Source organism: Mytilus californianus, unplaced genomic scaffold (genome assembly GCF_021869535.1).
Source record: "Mytilus californianus isolate M0D057914Y unplaced genomic scaffold, xbMytCali1.0.p SCAF_3, whole genome shotgun sequence".
Taxonomy (NCBI): Eukaryota; Metazoa; Mollusca; class Bivalvia; order Mytilida; family Mytilidae; genus Mytilus; species Mytilus californianus.
Window position 1 is genome coordinate 110,765,954 of NW_026262679.1, and position 22,275 is coordinate 110,788,228.

The 22,275-nt window shown below is 31.6% G+C and overlaps 1 protein-coding gene across 2 annotated transcripts; it reads right to left on the reverse strand.

Annotated features, from left to right (window-relative positions):
* Positions 1 to 1,825: 1,825 nt before the first annotated feature.
* LOC127735804 (uncharacterized) lies at positions 1,826 to 9,015 on the reverse strand. 2 transcript variants are annotated; one of them, XM_052246179.1, is made up of 4 exons: positions 8,021 to 9,015; positions 5,548 to 5,713; positions 4,789 to 5,088; positions 1,826 to 3,424 (listed from the first exon to the last, which is right to left on the reverse strand). In XM_052246179.1, the coding sequence occupies exons 1-4, from the start codon at positions 8,160 to 8,162 to the stop codon at positions 2,608 to 2,610; spliced, it is 1,425 nt and encodes a 474-aa protein (XP_052102139.1). In that variant the 5' UTR covers positions 8,163 to 9,015; the 3' UTR covers positions 1,826 to 2,607. The 2 variants fall into 2 exon arrangements, with proteins under 2 accessions (XP_052102139.1, XP_052102138.1); XM_052246178.1 differs by lacking the exon at positions 8,021 to 9,015 and having other exon boundaries at positions 5,548 to 5,948.
* Between the last annotated feature and the right edge of the window lie 13,260 nt (positions 9,016 to 22,275).

The window sequence follows — 22,275 nt, forward strand, 5'->3', positions numbered from 1 at the left end:
ATTTGCAGCTTTTATCGATCTTAAAAAGTCTTTGATACAGTTTGGCGAATAGGATTGTTTAATAAACTTTTGATACATGATATTCCAAATAGAATTTTTAGAATTGTTTATTCAATATTTACTGACTTAGTATGCAGAATCAAGTTCTCAAATGGACTCAGTTCAGCATTTCTATCTGAGCTAGGAGTAAAACAAGGAGATGTACTGAGCCCTGTACTTTTTAATTATTATATTATTGACCTCACTAATGCTTTAATCAATTGTAATTCTGATTCAGTTGTAATTGGGGATTTTTCTTAAAATATTCTTCTATATGCAGATGATATTGCTTTATTGTCTCAAATTAAAAAAAGGGCTACAAAACAGTCTTTATTTCTGTGTCATTTGGTCTCTTATGGAGAGTTATCTCATGGGCAATCATACCACATCTTCTTATTAGCTCACCTGGCCAGAAGGGCCAAGTGAGCTTGTCTCATCACTTGGCATCCGTCGTCTGTCGTCCATCGTCTGTTAACTTTTACAAAAATCTTCTCCTCTGAAACTACTAGGCCAAATGAAACCAAGCTTGTCCACAATCATCATTGGGGTATCGAGTTAAAAAATTTGTCCGATGACCCGGCCAACCAACCAAGATGGCTGCCATGGATAAAAATAGAACATAGGGGTCAAATGTAGATTTTGGCTTATATCTCTGGAACCGAGGCATTTAGAGCAAATCTGACATGGTATAAAATTAATTATCAGGTAAAAATTTATCTGCTCAGAAACTTTCAGACGAATCTGAAAACCCGTTGTTGGGTTGCTGCCCCTGAATTGGTAATTTTAAGGAAATTTTGCAATTTTTTGTTATTATCTTGAATATTATTATAGATAAAGATAAACTGTAAACAGTAAAAATGTTCAGCAAAGTAAGATCTACAAATAGGTTAACATGAACAACATGGTCATTTGACCCCTTAAGGAGTTATCCTTTATAGTAAATTTTTAACAAATTTTTGTAAATTTTTGTAATCTTTCAAAAAACTTCTCCTCTGAAACTACTGAGACCAATTTATCCAAACTTGGTCACAATCGTTATTAGGGTATCTAGTTTAAAAAATGTATCTGATGACCTTGCTTGCCAACCAACTAAAAAAAAAACATAGGGGAAAAATGCAGTTTTTGACTTATATCTCTGAAACTAAAGCAAAAGTATAACAGTTGCATTATTTCATGCATCAATTGTAAATAAAAATATCAGGTGAGCGACACAGGCTCCTGGAGTCTCTAGTTTATATTTATGCTTTACATGATAATTGTAACTGTTGGAAGCTACAAGTTAAAACGGATAAGTCCAAAGTTATTGTTTTTAATTCAATTGGTAAACCTTTTTTTTTACAAAAATACACATGTAAATTAAATTTTCTGTGCTACTGGGTTTTCAGATCCCTGGATTAACAAAACCAAAAATATTTTACAAAATTTAAGATATTCATATCTTGTAGATAAAAGTTGTTTAACAAAAAGCACTTAGGACAAGTAAATCAAGGAATTTATGATCAGTGCTTGCAAAATCAATTGCAAATATGCCAGAATCTTCTAATCTTAATTTCTTTCTTAAAATCTACACAATGTGTCAAACATTATCATATGTTGATATATTAAACAAATTTGAATGATACTGTCCTGTATGTGATAATGGGAAAATTGAAGATGAAAAACATTTTTAATTACAATATGATAGATTTACCTCAAAAAGAGAACTATTACAAAATAAAATAAGTGTTTTATTTAAAATATAGCGTAAAAAACATTAACAATGTTAAAAAAGGATATGTCTATTAGTAGACAATAGCTCAGCATTATTGAGTAAATATAAGGAATAGTGAAATATCAATATGTAACTTTTCATTCTGTCATGATGTATTTACATGTAACTTTTCATTCTATCATGTCAATTATTATAATTATCTATAGCAATAGGTCTTAACCATTTATTGTTAATGAGTTTGGGTCAATAAAATATATGTATTTGTGAAGCGAGGGCATACAATACAGTTTCGATCCCATGATTTTGACAAAAATTTCTTTTCCTTCAATCTTTTTTTCACCTTAGCAATCCAAATATGTAACAACAAATATATACCTTCATGTGATACTTTAATAGGATAATTGGGGTTAAAATTTTTGACATTTACTTAAAATTTTGTTTTTTTTTACATTTCTATCCTTTGGATTGACATACATGTACCTTAATTTTTTGTTTTAAAAGATAAACACAAGTGGATTTTTGTAAAAACATTTGGAAAAATCTTCTTTACATAAGTATGCTTTAGATTTGTGTAACAATTGTTTGGAAAGAAATAGTTTTTATCAAAGTTTCAGGATCATTGAAAAAAACATTTTTAGCTGTATATTTATCTAATTTTATAAAAAAATATTGTTGACTTTTTCATAAAAATTGGTACAAAAAATCTTCATACATATTGAAACCAAATGTCATTTTAAAAAAGAGGGGTCCATGAACTCGTTTTCAAGTTAAATCAGTATGAATGATAAAAATCAGTCAAAAAACGCATCTTTTCCCTATATGTCACAGTTTGAAAAAACAAATTGAACTACACCTATTTAATCAGTTACTGAAGGTATAGGTTCCCTCTGATCTGAATTTAATGATTCAATGAATAATAAAACATCCTTGTATAACTGAATACCATGAGTTAAGTTTTTATAGTCTTCGGTTAAATTTATCCTGTCTCTCAGCTGTTGCATATCACCATCATCTAAAGGGCTATGAATCCGTGGTAATTCAATTTCATCAAAACTGTTATCTTCATGATCAGAGTTATTATCCTCTATTCCATAGTCATCTGTGATATGTTCTAGAGAGTCGTTACTACCTGCCTGTAACAACAGGTCAGCAATTGAAACATTGTTTGTATTTATTGTTTGTAAAACTCCCTTGATAAATAACTGATAAGGAGTTTTGCTTCCCTCTGTACTTAAGCCGTGATGATTATGCTGGTATACAAACATTTGAAGTGACTTGTTTATTCTTGGTAAAAAAACATATTGGAATGCCCACAATTGGCGTGCACATGTAATGTCTAACATGTAGATATCTTCCATGTATGAAAATAAATCATAGTATTCATTAGATACAGACTCCCAAAGATCAACCCATAATCTTTCAATTCTTTGGTTATGGGCGCTTTTGCCTTTTATTGCACTACCTCTATTTGTACCACGATAACCTTCCATGAAGGTGCATATATCTACATTTTCACCGCCATGATCCACTCTGATACGGGAAGGAACTCCATGTTGTGTAGTGGCCTCAATAAAAAGATCATACACTGTGGTTGACTGGTTATTATTGCTGGCATGTAAAAAAGTAACAAGGCGACTGTAGCCATCAATACCACCATGGATAACAATATTCCACCTAAATTAAAAAAAAAACCAAGGAGATGCCATGAAAAGTCATGCAAAAAATTCCAAATCTAATTTATTAAAACATATATTTATATTTATAAAAAATTAAAACTATAAACATGTGATAATGCAGCCATAGTCTAACACTTAATGATACACTAGGAATGATAAATGTATTTTAAAAAAGGTTTTGATATGGACATTATTATAGGAAGCAAGACAACTCACCCCACACCAAATCGTGCCACCTTTGCACCAACTCATTCCACTTCATCCTACTCCACCACTCTTGTTTGCCAACTCATACGGACTTATGAAAAGTATCCAAATCCCCACGAATTCACTACTGACAAATCAATATTATAGTGAGTAGAGTGAGTTGGCAGACCTTTATTCATCGGGATTATACCATTTATCTAAAGAGGCAATTTTGCAGTAGGGAGAGTTGTCATGGATTCATATATATTAGTTTAAAAAATGTGTCCACCTGCCAACCAAGATGGTTGACATGGCTAAAAATAGAACATGAGTAAAATGCAAGGTTTGTCTATTATTTCGACCATTATAAATAGAGAAAATCTGACAGGGCAAAAATGTTCAGAATGATGAGCTCTACCTATTGTCCATAATACGTCAAAACTATCAGACGACTTCTTAGAAGTTATTTCCCTTAAATGAAAAATTTTACCATTTTTGTTCATTTTTGTTCATTTTTGCTATTATCTTGAAAACTATATAAGTAGATACATGTATAGAGAAACTTTAAATTGCAAAATTCAGCATGACATGTTCTACAAATAAACTTGCATGGTCCAAATCGTAAGTCGACTTCTCATTAGAGTTTTTATTCAGTTTTTTATCCTACATTGATGTTTTGATGTCGTCCCTCATACCTTGAAAATTTTAATAGACCGATAGAAACTCAAATAAGCAAAAATGATCAGAGAGACAAAATCTATAATTAAGACGATATGGGGGAAATTGTCCTTATTGGAATTATTGCCCTTTGATGACGATTTTACATTTTATTTTTGCGTTTTGCCTGATATGTTAAAAAATATAATTCACTTAAATATGAGGGTATGTTCTACTACATGTAACATGTCAAAGTTTGCAGATATAATTAGGAGACTGTCATTCTTCGTAGGAGTGATAACCCTTAAATGAACTTTTTCTTTACTTTCGGGATTTGAGCAAAAATTAAAGAAGAAAAAGGGACACTAAATAAACTAAATGATCAGCAAAACAAGATCAACAAAGCACGATATTTTGTCATGAATTCTGTTCTTGTCTACAATGTCAGAGAGTGTCCTTTGTTGAATATGCTTATAGACTAAGATGAGTGACACAGGCTTAGCCTCTAGTTTAATATACCTTATAAGTTTGTGGTTCCCATCTATATGCCACAATGAATTTGGTCCAGCAACTTTATATGTCCTCCTATGAACATTTTGTCTTTCAATTGATCTCAAAGCACAGCCAACAGGATCAACTCTGTGGCAAGCATCTCTGACACGTTGGCGTGAAATATCAGTATTGTCCATGGCAAGACGAATCCGTATTGAGTTTGGACCTATTCTTTTATTGGTTCCAATTATGTTCTTGACTTTATCATCCAATTCCTCGTTTGAGATAATAGTTTCCTTTCCTTCCCTTAACTTTATGTTAAACTCTCTGAAAATAATTTTAAAGATCAAATGAATGTACAATTTAAACTTAAATATGTAAAAATTTATGTCACTTTGGTTTAAATTGACCTCACAGTTGAATAATGAATAATTTAATGAATAATTAACCTCTCCAATGAATAATTTCCTCCTTCACCCTGAATGTCATGACTAAACAGCAGTATTCCTTCTACGAAAGACAGAGTCCAAGTGGTTCCTTGCGACTTCATTATTTCATGAGTTACATATTTCATATCCTCTTTTGGTCAACTGAAGCGAACACAAATTCAATCAGGTTTCTTATTTGTGTGGCCATAATAATTCTTTTATATATGAAGTGAATTTTTTTTAAATATTTTTTAAAGATGTTTAACACAAAAGATAGGATTTATAATAAATGCACATTATCACAAGACAGCAACTTTGTTTAACAAAATTCATGATGGGTTATCCTATATATGCAAACCTGAGTCTCCTGCGAATAGTGGATTCTGATATTTGAAGTGTTTCTGCCATTAATGGAGCTGTAAATTTGTACTTCGCTAGGAATACCAATTGATCCTTTGATATATCCAATTTTGGTGCTCCAGCAGTTCCAAGATGTGTCCTCTTTGTTTTGAATGCTGTTATATCTTTAAAAGAAAATGTATATACAGAGTGAAATAATGAAAGGAAAAAACCCCAAATACAGCCTTTATTACAGGTACTAAGCATAGTATTGTTATATTTTGAATACAGATTACACAGCTGTTTGACGATGTCGAAGGCTGCTATTGAGCATGATATTAAGGTCCATATTTGGATTTGTTTGTTATCAACAAGTATATTTTCCTCACAAAATGTCATAAATGTAATGTATATCATAATATTCAATGTCTATATATATATATATAAATAGGAAGTACTCTCAGATCTGTACTCCGTGGTTTTTTTTGTTGGGATGTACAGTCAAACAAGATGGAGAACAATCAGAAAAAATCGGGGTAACATCTGTAGTGCCTTTGGGCGCCGTCCTTGGCCCAATTTTATTCCTCATATGTATTAATGATTTCCTGGAATACTTACAACATAGCACCTTAATATAAAAAAGAAGATGTGGTATGATTGCCAATGAGACAACTCTCCACAAGAGACCAAATGACAGAAATTAACAAATATAAGGTTATTTGCTGATGACAGCATCATCTATAGAAACAGCAAAAATAAAGATGATGCATCAAAATTACAACAGGACTTAGATTCAGCGGCACATTGGGAAAAAGATTGGTTAATTTCATTCCATCCAGACAAATGTGCCATACTAAGAATCACACCAAAAAAAAAAAGAAACCAGTCGACCATGACTACATCCTTCATGGTCACATACTTCAAACTGAAGCAGCTGCTAAATATTTAGGCATAACCATCCAATCAGATCTCAAATGGAATAAACATTAAGAATATAACAGCAAATGAAAATCGACAACTAAATTTTCTAAAACGTTACCTAAAAGTATCATCCAAACAAATAAAAGAAAGGGCATACAGACCTAAGCTTGAGTACAGCTCTTGTGTCTGGGCATTTTCGAAAGTTAGCAGGTATGGATTGGGGTCTCGCTTACATGTTTAACACCGCCACATACTGTATGTATATATGTGCCTGTCCGTACTCAGGAGCTTGTAATTCAGTGGTTGTCGTTTGTTCCGGTGTTACATATTTGGTTTTTCATTTATTTTTTTGTACATTAATAACGCCGTTATTTTTCTCTGTTGAATTGTTTTACATTTGTCATTTCAAGGCCTTTATTCAGCTGTTTATGGCTGACTAGGCGGTTTGAGCTTGGCTCATTGTTGAAGGCCGTACGGTGACCTATAGTAGTTAATTTCTGTGTCATTTGGTCTCTTGTGAAAAGTCGTCTCATTTTGGCAATCATACCACATCTTCTTTTTTATATAAAAAATATTGTTCTCTTGCTTTAGCATTCGACTTTTTTTTCGTCTTGTCAAAGTAGATAAGAACAGGTTTTGTCTATTATTATGCACTGTACCTGTGCATTCATTTCAGGATTTGAAGGATTTTTCGTGGATTGAATATTCATTTCCTTCTGCAACGCATGCTATTTTTTTCCCACGAGTTGTTTCCTGCATTTTGTGTTGCAGACTAGTCATTCCTTTTCATTTTCAATCTGTCATGTTCAATTTTATTCACAATTAAGCACTCCTCTGTCACCACTAGAAAAAAATAAAATTGTCGTCCCCTATCACTAAAACATTCCGTCATAAATATGATTAATAGCTATGCATGGTTTAAGTATTTCAGTTATTCTTTTCTAAAGATGTAAACAATTATTCCTTAATACGGGGCTCAGCATAGAACTAATACGTATCACAGTCTATATATATATATATGTAAAATTGTGTTGTCTGTCCTTGTGTTTTTTGTAAATTGCAAATGTGTAGTAGTCAAAAAATCATTGCAACCCATTCAACGCATTAGCCAATGACTTGGCGGGAATATTTGTATGCCTAATTTATGCATAACCATATAAGGTAGTTTACCGAACATGTGGATTGTGGCAAACCAAGCCAAGATTTTTTAAAGAATTTTCACAGACTTTATTACAATAATGTTCGTTATAAAATTTAAAACATAGATATCTCTTTTTTAAATGTTGTGCTAGCGTTTACTGTATAAAAAACAACAACAACTTTACAATACAGAAAAAACCTGCATCAAAAAGGTAGATGGTCCATGAACTAATATCTTTATCTAATAATTCGGAAATAATTGCTAGCACTACATGCTTTAGATGAATTCCCTATCTAAGAACAGTATTGTTCATTATAAAAGTACAAAAGTAAAATCTGCGGATTCTCTATAAAATTTCATATGTTAAGAGTGAAACTACAAAAGGGTGCATAATCCTTAAGCCAAGAGACCTTCTACTGACTGTACTTACCACTACTAGCACTTAAATGATTATTTGAAGTTCTATCGATTTCGTCGTTCATCTCATTAACAATGGATATGAGGTCATTTTTCTCATCATCAGATATCAATATGCCACCAGCTCTGTTTATATCTCTAGATAATGTAAGCATCCTACAACGCAGTAATCAACAATATAATGGTATAGTCGAGAGAAAAAACATGTCATCCTGAACCAAATACATGATATCCCAAAGAATGTATAGGCAAATTTAAAAAGTATACTAGTGATACTATACGCCTATATAAAGTTGCACCAAAAATCAGTTAATTTTCTTCTGATTCTGCTCCTCCTTATAATCTTGTACGTACCACATTTTCTTTCATATTGAAGAATCAGCTTCATTGTAAAGCAGTATTATTATAACTTTCAATTTTCCTTAATGTTTGGTCTCTGATTGAAGTTACATTGTAATAGTTTTGATTAAAAGTACAACTTCACTGTCAAAAATTTTCATCTTTATACAGTAAATGACTATATCATTTTGTATAAAGCTGTAATATGATATTACCATAACAACACACATTTTTAAGTATGGAGTATTGTATTATAGTTTTATATTTGTTACCTTAATTTCAAATTGTCAATGATCTGTGGTGTCAGCGAATCTGAAGATCCTAAACGTGCACAGTAATCTATAGTTGATTGTACCTGTCGCAAAAAACGTTCCTTGTCCGATTCGGCCATCTTAAATATTTCTGTTATTACTTTGTTTAGAAAAAACCGCAGAATCATGCAGAAATTTCCATTGTTAAGTGGTTTTTGATTGGTCAGTACAACTCCCAAATGTATCTAGATACTTAAAAGCAAATTGAAAAGTATTTGTATTCAGTTTAACTATTTCAATCTAGATAGTTAGTCTTAGTAACTAGATACTTGTTTAAACTATCTAGATACTTGTGCGAAGCATCTAGATACTTGTGCGAAGCATCTAGATACTTGTGCGAAGCATCTAGATACTTGTGCGAAGCATCTAGATACTTTAACGAAGCATCTAGATACTTGTGCGAAGCATCTAGATACTTGTAGGAAACATCTAGATACTTGTGAGAAGCATCTAGATACTTGTAGGAAGCATCTAGATACTTGTGCGAAGCATCTAGATAACTTGTTAGAACCATCTAGATACTAATTAAAAGTAACTAGATGCTTTCAAGTAGTATCTAGATGGAAAAAGGTATCTAGATAGTTCGCTAAAGTATCTAGATGTATCTTACAACCATCTAGATACTTATACGAAGCATCTAGATACTTGTTGAAAGTATCTAGATGCTTGTTGAAAGTATCTAGATGCTTTCAACAAGTATCTAGATGGAAAAACCAACTAGATGAAACCATCGCTATTTTGACATGAACGGCCACTCATAAAAGACCCTATAAGTGAATCAATATTAACGCCAAAATATCATGCGGCAATCTTTAATGACCTGACAACAGTATCGTAACTATATCCCTTCTTAATAAGTCTGTTTAAAGGTTTTGTTAGCTTCAGAGGTGAATACTGACATTTTTGTGCTTTATAAAGAATATTTCCATAAAAAATTGGATGTGAAATACCTGAACGTATAAGAAGTCTGCATGTTGAGCTATATTTACGAATGATGTCATTATACCGATGATAAAATTTAGTAAATGTTTTGACTAGTTTGTGATATCGAAAACCCTGGTGTAATAATTTTTCAGTAATACATAAATTTCTCTCGTTAAAATCTAAAACATTGTTACATACACGAGCGAATCGTACAAGTTGAGATATATAAACACCGTAAGATGGTGACAAGGGAACGTCACCATCTAAAAAAGGATAATTAACGATAGGAAATGAAAAATCATCTCTTTTATCATATATTTTAGTATTAAGCTTTCCATTAGTGATATAGATATCAAGATCGAGGAAAGGGCAGTGGTCATTGTTAGTATTAGCTTTATTTAAAGTAAGTTCAACAGGATAAATTTCTTTAGTATACATACTGAAGTCGTCATTATTGAGTTCCCTTTAGTTCGACTCAAACGAAAACAAGAGGTTTAACAGACCAGGGGACACAACTCTTGCTTAGCTTTGTAAGGCTAAAATAAATCCAGATGAATATGGGAAGGGAATTGATATATATTCTGGTCTGAAATCAATGTATCTGTATGGAATGGTCTTTTTTTATTATAATAAATTTATATGCTTTTTCGTCTCTTATTTATTTCTTCGTACAGTTACAACTTTTTCCTGTGTTTTTTGCCAAGAGAGTAATTTCCAATCGATTGTTAACTGTAAATATAAAATTAACATTTCGACTCATTCCATTTTTGCTCATCAGAAGTCGAAATACATATATTTATATGAAACAAAGTTGCTAACTAGGGAAAACTTTGACTCATCCAAAATTTCAAGTCTGAGATTGAACATAACTTAACCACGAAAACTTAACAATAACCAATGACCATGATGACACATGAAAATGAGGTCAAGGTATGAAGACCCCAGTCAGACAGACATGCACACCTTACAATCACTCCATACAACATGCATGTACATTTAATTTGTATATATTTGACTTATTGCTTCAACATGTAGTATCTGAGAAACATACTACAGCACAAAAATGTAGCATTGACCAATGAACCATGAACATGAAGTCATACTTGAAGATCTAATGAACCCTGTCTGAAGGATCCCATATACAAAATGAAGTTATCCTATTACTCATAATAAGTGAGAAATTCACATGACAAATTGGTTTAAAGCTGTCGCTGAACCACGAAATTGAGTTCAAGGACAATGGACATATATGACAGACAGAAACTTTGTTACACAACCCATCTGTATACAAGGTATGAAGCATCAATCTCTTTTACCCTCTGAAATATAGCATTAAACAAATTGGTTATGCCATCACAGCTCGCATTCTTCGTCTTTTTGACACAAGCCAGACAAAATTTACTTGCATAAAGCAAGTAAAATCACAGTCTGTAAGTTATAAAAAAATGTCATACATGAAACATGAAGAATATCAATCAACAAAGACGGAAAAGCCCCAAAAATATCCGTACATTTTTTCCAGAAAAGACAAGATTCAAATTGAAAAAAATCTTTATTTCAGCCACTAAAGTTCCATATATATATATATATATATCACAAAATTTTCTGTCTTGATAGGATAAGATGTTAAAATATGTACAGTATCAAATAAATACTTATAGTTAAGAATCTTAGAATTAAGATGATTAAAAAAGAAAAATATTTAGAACTACAGGATTTTAAAAAAAGACAGTCAATTTGTAAATTAAGAATAAGTGCTCACTCTTTAAAAATTGAGACAGACAGATATTCAAAAAAATATATAGAAAGATCTGAGCGTCTTTGTTCAAATTGCTCACTTGGTAAAGTTGAAGATGAGCTTCATTTTTTGTTAGAATGCCCTCTTTATGATATTTAAAGGGAAGATTTTTTTCAATACATTTCTAACAATTGTTATAATTTAAAAAATTTAAATAAATCTTCTATATTTTTATGGCTTTTGACCCAAGAAAATGTAACTCTTATGGAAAAATTGGGCTGTTATATTTGTGACTGTTTTGAATTAAGGAGATCAGGTATGAATATTGACACTAAGTCAAGTAAATGATTTGAGAATGAATGCATATAATGTAATTTTATTCTTTTATTCACAATATATATGTGGTTTTTGGCTCTGATTCTGACCAATGCTAATATACTAAATATATATTTACAAGTGACTATTATTGTTGTTGTTGCCAATTATGTAAATCAATTGTATCTGATTTTATGCCCTTTATGGGCCCTGTAATTTGGGAAATAAAAATATTCTATTCTATTCTATTCATCTGGGACTATTATATTAATTTAGTATAATAGTCCCAGTATTCACATTTATATATGATTATCAACATTATTGTGTCAATTATCTAACTCATAGTAATAAATTACTTTGCTCTTCATGGGCCCTTTGATTGGAATAAAATGTCTTGAACATTGATTATACTGCCAGTTGGGACTAATAGTGGAGTGACTAAGTCGAGGAACTCCTTGCATACTTTTGGCTAAATATTTTATGTACAGTTTATGTCTCTGCATCAATTAAAAAATGTTTTAAAGGGACCATAAGAGCCTCATACGGCAGTGTTAATTCTGGAACACCGCGATTAAACTGTTACCAAATAAGAATATGTTAACTGTATTTCGAGAATAAACTCTATAGTCGACAAATATGTCATATAGCCGAACTGAAGTTAATAACTTGTCAACTGTTGCTTTAAAAAAGATGAAATCCCACGACTTACTGATTTTCTTATAATGTGGGAGTATAAAACGTCTGCCATGCATAGACCATTTTTCTTATTGGGCAACAATAAACTGTTGTCATGTTGCTAGGTTTGGTGTATATCACCGGAGCGTACGTGGGCTTGAAAACGGTATTTACAAATTTGAATTCTGATAACTTTTTGTAAAAGATGAACCAAATTGGGAAATTTTTGTCAGTGTTTTCTGCAGAAATGGGTATCTAAGTTGTAACTTGAAATCTGAGCTTGAAATAAGTCGAAGAAATATCCAAGACATATCAGATGTATAAAAAGAAGATGTGGTATGATTGCCAATGAGACAACTCTCCACAAGATATATTGTGACTTGGATGGAGAGTTGTCTCATTGGCGCACATACCACATCTTCTTATTTATATTGACATCTTTAAACTTGATTTTGAAAAAGTCATTTCTTAAGTCAGGAATCTGATGTTCAGTAGTTGTCGTTTGTTGATGTGGTTCATAAGTGTTTCTCGTTTCTCGTTTTTTATATAGATTAGACCGTTGGTTTTCCCGTTTGAATGGTTTTACACTAGTAATTTTTGGGGCCCTTTATAGCTTACTGTTCGGTATGAGCCAAGGCTCCGTGTTGAAGACCGTACTTTGACCTATAAAGGTTTACTTTTATAAATTTTGACTTGGATGGAGAGTTGTCTCATTGGCACTCATACCACATCTTCTTATATCTATTTGATACAGTACCTCGCGAACTTCTAAAAAGTAAGGTCAGTAGATATTGAGTACGAACAAACATATTAAATTGGATAGACTCATTTTAAATACAGAGGACACAATGATTGGTAGTAAATGGTTGCAAGTAAAAAACAACACGAGTGCTCTCAGGTGTCCTGCAAGGCACTTTCTTAAGTGGAGGATCCAGGGGGGGGGGGGGGGGGGGGGGGGTCCGGGGTTGCACCCCCTTTTTTGGACGACCAATGCATTTGAATGGGGACATATGGTTGGAACCCCCTTTTAAAAATGGCTGGATCCGCCCCTGGTCTTGGATCCGATATTAATTCTTGTACAAATCAACTAAATTTCTAAAAATAATACATCCTAAATCAAACTATTTGCCGATGACTGCGTTTGCTATAGATAAATTAGCACCATCAATGATTGTTACAAATAACAGGAAGGCATAGACAGCAACAACATGGTGTATGAGATTTTAACCAGTCAAATGTCACATGATGACACTAAGCAGGAAGATTAGTAATGTATAATTGGTTTAAACTCTGAAATGCACCAAACTGGTATTTCTCTAATTAATCAAATATCTTGGCGTAAACATCAAAAGTAACTTACAATGTGGAAAACAAGTTGAAGAAACCTATAACAAAGCATACAGAACACTGGGATCCCTATCAAACGTATCTCCAGGAGAAATTATAAAACTTAAAAAAAAGAGCGGTTCCCTTTAATTCAACAAATTACAGAGATTATAAATCCAGAACAATAATAGCAATTTTGAAACATCTCAATTTACCCACAGTGTAGGATACTACTTCTACATAAAGTACTAAACAAAAAATATACCAACAGAGAAATTGAAAATATCTGGAAAAATTACCAAATCCATGCATATACATCATTTCCTCAGACCACCATCAAAAACAGACTCGCTCAAATTTATCTTTATCCCGAATACCATTTAACTGGAACTCGGTACCACCGGACATTTTTGACAAGATAGAATCTTCAACAGACCAAGTCTTTTTTTTTATTTTTCTCAAAACCGATAACAGTAAATTTAGAATACTGAATCTCAGGCGCGTAGCTACGTTTACGTCAAAGTGTCTGGGCGTACATGAGACAACTCTCCACAAGAGACCAAATTACACAGAAATTAACAACATAGGTCACCGTTCGGCCATCAACAATGAGTAAAAGCCATACCGCTGTAGTCAGCTATAAAAGGCCCCGAAATATCAAATGTAAAACAATTCAAACGAGAAAAGCTAACGATTTATGTACAAAATAATGAACGAAAAACGAATATGATACACAGCAACAAACGACAACTACTGAATTGCAGGCTCCTGACTTTGGACAAACACATACATAATGTATTAATGAACGTATTAATAAATTATTAAAAATGACGAAATTTACTTTTAATCAAATGGTATCATATTATATAAATTATTTATTCATTTTCTGTCAAAGTCTGAATCTACTATGAATTCTAATGTTTCCTATTGTATAAAGCAATTCATTATCTGCTGAGATACGATACGTAGTTTGCATTTTTGTCGAGCCTGCGACATGTGAAAGCGAGACATAGCTATAATATTATAGATTCTGTTGGCGTCGGCGTCGTCAACATGAAGGTTGAGTTTGTGGTTTAAGTTTTTTTTTAAACATCAACAATTTTGTCAACACTTCATGGAATTTTATGAAATTTTGACAGAAGCTTTTTATGATCAAAAGACAGTATCCAGAACATAATGAATTCCTTGCTACGCCACTGACTCTTACATTTACTGTCATATGGTATGGCTTTGTTGTATTTAATTAGCTTCGTTATTTTTCTTCCCAATTTCAATTAGATATACCGATTAATTTATTACATTGTTTGGTAGTCGCCCAGTTGCAAATATTTCATGCATATTCTAGACAAGAACAAAACAATACGTAGGTTATTTGATCACGGTAGGGCGAGAACTCTCATGCTGTCGAAAGTGTGACTATTGAGTAAGGAGGTCCCTCATGGTGGTGTCCAAGTAATCACATAATCACAAATGTTTTGCCAATGTAATCACATAATCATTAATTATTTTTTTAAGCAAGATAATCAAATAATCAAAAATACAGTCCTAGATTATCAAATAATAGAATAATCATGAAATACTTGGTCTGGTAATCAAATAATCACTATAAAAACGGCCAAGTAATCACATAATCAAAAACCCCATGAGGAGGCTCAGCAAGTACACAAATTTCCCCTTGTAACTTGTCAGCTTAGCACTGGAGTTGTTCAAATTGTGTTAGGAAATAAATGTATGATTATTTCTATATAGATTCAAATCAGGTAGCTGTAATGAAATCTAGATATCAGGTGTACGTCTGTTTATGACAATTTCGCCGGTTAGTTCGTACTTAAGGTTTCGATCGGTATACATAATTATATATATTGTTAAGAATAAATAATATATATTAAAAAAAAATATTTCTCGTACTTCTTATTTAGAATTAAAATGAATGTTCTTTCTTAATTATAATTTGTCCCTAGGCTACTTTTTTATGTTCGATTTGAGATCAAAATTCAATTGTTCAACAAGACTGTGGTCAAATGAATTTGTGAGTTGTTTTAATGCCGAGGGTGTGTCTTGTTTTGTTGGTTCTCATTGGTTTCATGTTTTGTGACCCTCATTTTTTGCCAGTGGAAAACTTCCCGCCAGAGTGTTTCAAATATCCCTTTGTCTTTAAATGAACAAGTCGGACATACTTCAGAGAAGTAAACAAGTTTTGATGTGATCTTTGTAGCTGTTCGTATAGCCACACATACAAGGTATATATTTTTTCAGATTATTTTCGTTTTATGGATCAAAACACGCCTTATAAAAAACTTTTCTCTCATAAATTTTGGATAAATCATATGATACATATATCATCTGAAGCTGAATTATTTATTTATATAAGATGACCCTTTCCAAAACCCCCATTTTGTTTATTATTAATCAAGTTTCTGCTTTTTAGGACAGTCGTTTAGAACTATGTGTTCATACTTATTTTTAAAATGAACGAGTGGTCTTATAAATAGGCAACACATGGAGAGGTGTAATCCTACTATAAAATTGAAAGCCAGATGTTAAACGAAGGGACGGAAAGTTGCTTTAAAATTATACACCGAGGGATAGGTGTGTCTGGATAAGAAACCCCGTCGGTTGGAGATATAATTGAAGGTTTATGCACAAACGCTTTGTAAATGGACCATTTATATATATGTCAGCAGGGTTTAAGAACATCAGTTGTTCGACCTGCTTGTCAAATGCGTTTTGTTAAAATATACCTTTTCACTCATTTGGTCTTTTGGAAAATGTTGTTTGTGATGTATTTAGACCCCTCTAACAAGAAATTTGTTTTGCATGCACACGTATAAAAATTGCGGTTTTATCCAACGCAATCATAGGTTTGAACGTTGTTTTCAATTTAGACTTGTTTATATTTTTCGTTTGGGCTTGTACTATATTTTCCTTCGGTTTTATATGATCCGTTAATCCTATTTTGACTCTTTCAAAATTCAAGAGTCTATTCTAAATTGAGGTAAATTATATGGCCTTCCAAATACCGTTTCGATTCCTAACATCACTGAAGAGACATTAATTGTCGAAATCCGGATATGGTGTACAAATTTTTGCACCTCATTTTTACGGTATACCATCTTTTCCGCAAGTTTATTGTTTTCTGTTTGGTAATAAATTAGTAATAAAATCTATTTTGTTACATCTTGTGATCCGTTTATTTGTCAATCGCCAATGGCAGTCAGCAGGGTTTAAGGACATCGGTTGTTCGACTTGCTAGTCAAATGCGTTTTGTTAAAATATACTTTTTCACTCATTTGGTCTTTTGTAAAATGTTGTTTGTGCTGTATTTAGACCCCTCGACCATGAAATTTGTTTTGCATGCACACGTATATAAAAATAACGGTTTTTATCCAACGCAATCATAGGTTTGAACGTTGTTTTCAATTTAGACGTATATATATATATTACATTTTTGTGTTTAAATTTTTGAAAGTAAATATTCCTTAATTTTGAAATTATTTTCACTTATTTAATGTGTTTTGGCTCCTATCCATTCATATTCTAGGAAAATAGGAATAGAGTGGCATCATGTATGTAAAGTACTGCTATTGTTACAGCATATAATAAGAGCAAATACACATTGAAGAAATGAAAATATTAAGTAATAATTTTACTGGATAAAAATTATAACACAAACAATATTTTGGAAAAGCATATAAATTTACATATGATGGTCTATTTTGAGCATGTTGGCACTGCTACTTGTAAATTCAGATTACTAGTATAATATCATATTAAGTCAGATCTTTCACTCTATTTTGTGAAAATATTATGTCATTGAAAAATCTGATATATCTGCATGTATGAATACTGATTTTTTATGAGTTTGAAGTTGGTTCTGTATGACTTTTTTGTTACTTTTGCAGCAATATTCAATAATTAAACTGCAAGGGATATATGTACAGTTGGGAAAATGCAACGCCAAATTATAGCTGCAGAGCAAGCGAGAGATACATTGTATGCAAGTGTCTTACTAAGGGAGATAACTTCATGAATAGCATGAAAACCCCCCCATAAAAATCAAATGGTAGCTCCCTAATGTCTTTTTCAAAATCACTTTTTGTTACCTGACATGCAAGCATCAAATTATTTTCTTTTTTTGTCACTAAAATAACCTTTAAATTAAGTGGCAAAAACCCAGAAATTTGTTTTCCTTTAAAATATTTTTAACCCCCACCCCAAATAAGATTCCAGTCTGATTATAAACATCCTTCAATCAATCAAATGTAGGAATTTGTTTTTATGCCCCACCTAGGGGCATCATATTTTTCGGTCTGTGCGTCCGTTTGTTTGTCCGTTTGTCCCGCTTTAGGTTAAAGTTTTTGGTTGAAGTTTTTGGTCAAGGTAGTTTTTGAGGAAGTTGAAACTTATTCTAATTCCCCAATATTTCACGGTCCACTGAACATAGAAAATGATAGTGCGAGTGAGGCATCCGTGTACTATGGACACACTCTTGTTTCTATAATTTTATGAATTTTGTATTCACGAATAAAGCATGGATGCAAGCATTTCCTACTTCACCATAGATGGATGCTACAGGGCTTGTACATCAGAATGTTATTAATATGACATCAATTCGAAATTTCTTTATTGCAATGTTCTTTCAATCTTTAGTTAGGTGCAAGAAATTCAAACAAAAAAATGTTAACAGTGAGGCTTAAATGGTTTTTGAAAGTTCATTTTAAAGTTAAAATTTATTATCTAAAAGCAAAACACCATAATGTTAGAAAGTTCAGTATAGCACAATTTTGCTTGTCAGTGTTTACAATCTGTTTCAAAGCAAAATAGATTGTAACCTTTGGTTGGCTAAAACACAAGCACGGCATGGATTAACATAGCAGCAGCACCACCATATCACAACCAATAGCATGCATTTGTCACAGTATATAACTTAAATGCTATGCTGACCTACTGATCTCATGGTTGTTTTTACTCTTTCAATTTCTGGTAAATTTTATTTTGAATGACAAAAATTGATGAATTGATAGTTTTCTGATGTGTTTGTAGTAACCATGTCCTATCGGGTTTAAAAAAAAATATCACAAGATTTCTTCCCATATTTTTTTCATTATCAAATCTCCACCAGGATCTTCAACAGTGTGTTTGATTGCAATATAATTTTACAAATTTAAGAACATTGACCTTGCAATCACATGTTTAATTTTGGTTAAATAAAATAATGATATTAATGTTTTTTTATGAATTAACAATGTTGTTTTTTTATGCTATATTTTGTTTGTAATCTTCGGTTGATGTAGATTGTAGTTCATTCAACAGGATTTAGCTCCATTGGAGTCTGGCAAGTATTGGCTCTTTCAGTATTTAATTTAATTTAAGAAAAGTTTGCCTTTGCAAATTACATGTTTAAATAAATGAATGATATTATTGTTTTTTATGATATGTTTTGTTCCTAATCTTTCTTTGTTGCATTCTGATTAAAACCAGCCCCCACTATCCACTTGTAGTGGGTCCCGGGCTGGTTTTAATCAGACTATCTTTGTTGCAGATTGTAGTTCACACAACAGGACTTAGCTCTATTGAGAGTGGCAAGTTTTAACTCTTAAGTATTTAATGAAAGTGTTCAGAATAAAATATAAATATATTTTTTGGTCAATATAATTTTACAAATTTAAGATAATTTTGACTTTGCAATATAATTTTACAAATTTAAAGAAAAGTTTGACTTTGCAAATTACATATTTAAATAAATGAATGATATTATTGTTTTTATATGTTTTGTTCGTAATCTTTCTTTGTTGCAGTCTGATTAAAACTGGGACTATCTTTGTTGCAGATTGTAGTTCACACAACAGGACTTAGCTCCAGCGGAGAGTGGCAAGTTTTGGCTCTTAAGTATTTAATGAAAGTGTTCAGAATAAAATATAAATATATTTTTTTGTCAATATAATTTTACAAATTTAAGATAATTTTGACTTTGCAATATAATTTTACAAATTTAAGAAAAGTTTGACTTTCCCAATTACATGTTTAAATAAATGAATGATATTATTGTTTTTTATGATATGTTTTGTTCGTAATCTTTCTTTGTTGCAGTCTGATTAAAACCAGCCCCCACTATCCACTTGCAGTGGGGCCCAGGCTGGTTTTAATCAGACTGTCTTTGTTGCAGATTGTAGTTCACACAACAGGACTAAGCTCCATTGAAGAGTGGCAAGTTTTGGCTCTTAAGTATTTAATGAAATTGTTCAGAATAAAATATAAATATATTTTTTGGTCAATATAATTTTACAAATTTAAGAAAATTTTGATTTTGCAATATAATTTTACAAATTTAAGAAAAGTTTGACTTTGCAAATTTCATGTTTAAATAAATGAATGACATTATTGTTTTTTATGATATGTTTTGTTCGTAATCTTTCTTTGTTGCATTCTGATTAAAACCAGCCCCCACTATCCACTTGTAGTGGGTCCCGGGCTGGTTTTAATCAGACTATCTTTGTTGCAGATTGTAGTTCACACAACAGGACTTAGCTCTATTGGAGAGTGGCAAGTTTTGGCTCTTAAGTATTTAATGAAAGTATTCAGAAGAAATATAAATATATTTTTTGGTCAATATAATTTTACAAATTTTAAGGTAATTTTGTCTTTGCAATATAATTTTATAAATTTAAGAAAAGTTTGACTTTGCAAATTACTTGTTTAAATAAATGAATGATATTATTGTTTTTTATGATATGTTTTGTTCGTAATCTTTCTTTGTTGCAGTCTGATTAAAACTGGTTTTAATCAGACTGTCTTTGTTGCAGATTGTAGTTCACACAACACGACTTAGCTCCAGCGGAGAGTGGCAAGTTTTGGCTCTTAAGTATTAAATGAAAGTGTTCAGAATAAAATATAAATATATTTTTTGGTCAATATAATTTTACAAATTTAAGATAATTTTGACTTTGCAATATAATTTTACAAATTTAAGAAAAGTTTGACTTTGTAAATTACATGTTTAAATAAATGAATGATATTATTGTTTTTTATGATATGTTTTGTTCGTAATCTTTCTTTGTTGCAGTCTGATTAAAACCAGCCCCCACTATCCACTTGCAGTAGGGCCCAGGCTGGTTTTAATCAGACTGTCTTTGTTGCAGATTGTAGTTCACACAACAGGACTAGGCTCCATTGAAGAGTGGCAAGTTTTGGCTCTTAAGTATTTAATGAAAGTGTTCAGAATAAAATATAAATATATTTTTTGGTCAATATAATTTTACAAATTTAAGAAAATTTTGATTTTGCAATATAATTTTACAAATTGAAGAAAAGTTTGACTTTGCAAATTTCATGTTTAAATAAATGAATGACATTATTGTTTTTTATGATATGTTTTGTTCGTAATCTTTCTTTGTTGCATTCTGATTAAAACCAGCCCCCACTATCCACTTGCAGTGGGTCCCGGGCTGGTTTTAATCAGACTATCTTTGTTGCAGATTGTAGTTCACACAACACGACTTAGCTCCAGCGGAGAGTGGCAAGTTTAGGCTCTTAAGTATTTAATGAAAGTGTTCAGAATAAAATATAAATATATTTTTAGGTCAATATAATTTTACAAATTTAAGATAATTTTAACTTTGCAATACAATTTTACAAATTTAAGAAAAGTTTGACTTTCCCAATTACATGTTTAAATAAATGAATGATATTATTGTTTTTTATGATATGTTTTGTTCCTAATCTTTCTTTGTTGCAGTCTGATTACAACCAGCCCCCACTATCCACTTGCAGTGGGGCCCCAGCTGGTTTTTATCAGACTATCTTTGTTGCAGATTGTAGTTCACACAACAGGACTTAGCTCTATTGAGAGTGGCAAGTTTTAGCTCTTAAGTATTTAATGAAAGTGTTCAGAATAAAATATAAATATATTTTTTTGTCAATATAATTTTACAAATTTAAGATAATTTTGACTTTGCAATATAATTTTATAAATTTAAGAAAAGTTTGACTTTGCAAATTACATGCATGTTTAAATAAATGAATGATATTATTGTTTTTTAAGATATGTTTTGTTCGTAATCTTTCTTTGTTGCAGTCTGATTAAAACCAGCCCCCACCATCCACTTGCAGTGGGGCCCAGGCTGGTTTTAATCAGACTATCTTTGTTGCAGATTGTAGTTCACACAACAGGACTTAGCTCCAGCGGAGAGTGGCAAGTTATGGCTCTTAAGTATTTAATGAAAGTATTCAGAAGAAATATAAATATATTTTTTGGTCAATATAATTTTACAAATTTTAAGGTAATTTTGTCTTTGCAATATAATTTTATAAATTTAAGAAAAGTTTGACTTTGCAAATTACTTGTTTAAATAAATGAATGATATTATTGTTTTTTATGATATGTTTTGTTCGTAATCTTTCTTTGTTGCAGTCTGATTAAAACTGGTTTTAATCAGACTGTCTTTGTTGCAGATTGTAGTTCACACAACACGACTTAGCTCCAGCGGAGAGTGGCAAGTTTTGGCTCTTAAGTATTAAATGAAAGTGTTCAGAATAAAATATAAATATATTTTTTGGTCAATATAATTTTACAAATTTAAGATAATTTTGACTTTGCAATATAATTTTACAAATTTAAGAAAAGTTTGACTTTGCAAATTA

Coding starts and splice junctions, on each gene's coding strand:
- LOC127735804 (XM_052246178.1), bottom strand. CDS start 5,945: ATGATATACATTACATTTATGACATTTTGTGAGGAAAATATACTTGTT. Junction 5,089..5,547: donor ACTATTCGCAGGAGACTCAG/GTTTGCATATAT, acceptor AATTATTTTCAG/AGAGTTTAACATAAAGTTAA. Junction 3,425..4,788: donor GGGAACCACAAACTTATAAG/GTATATTAAACT, acceptor TTTTTAATTTAG/GTGGAATATTGTTATCCATG.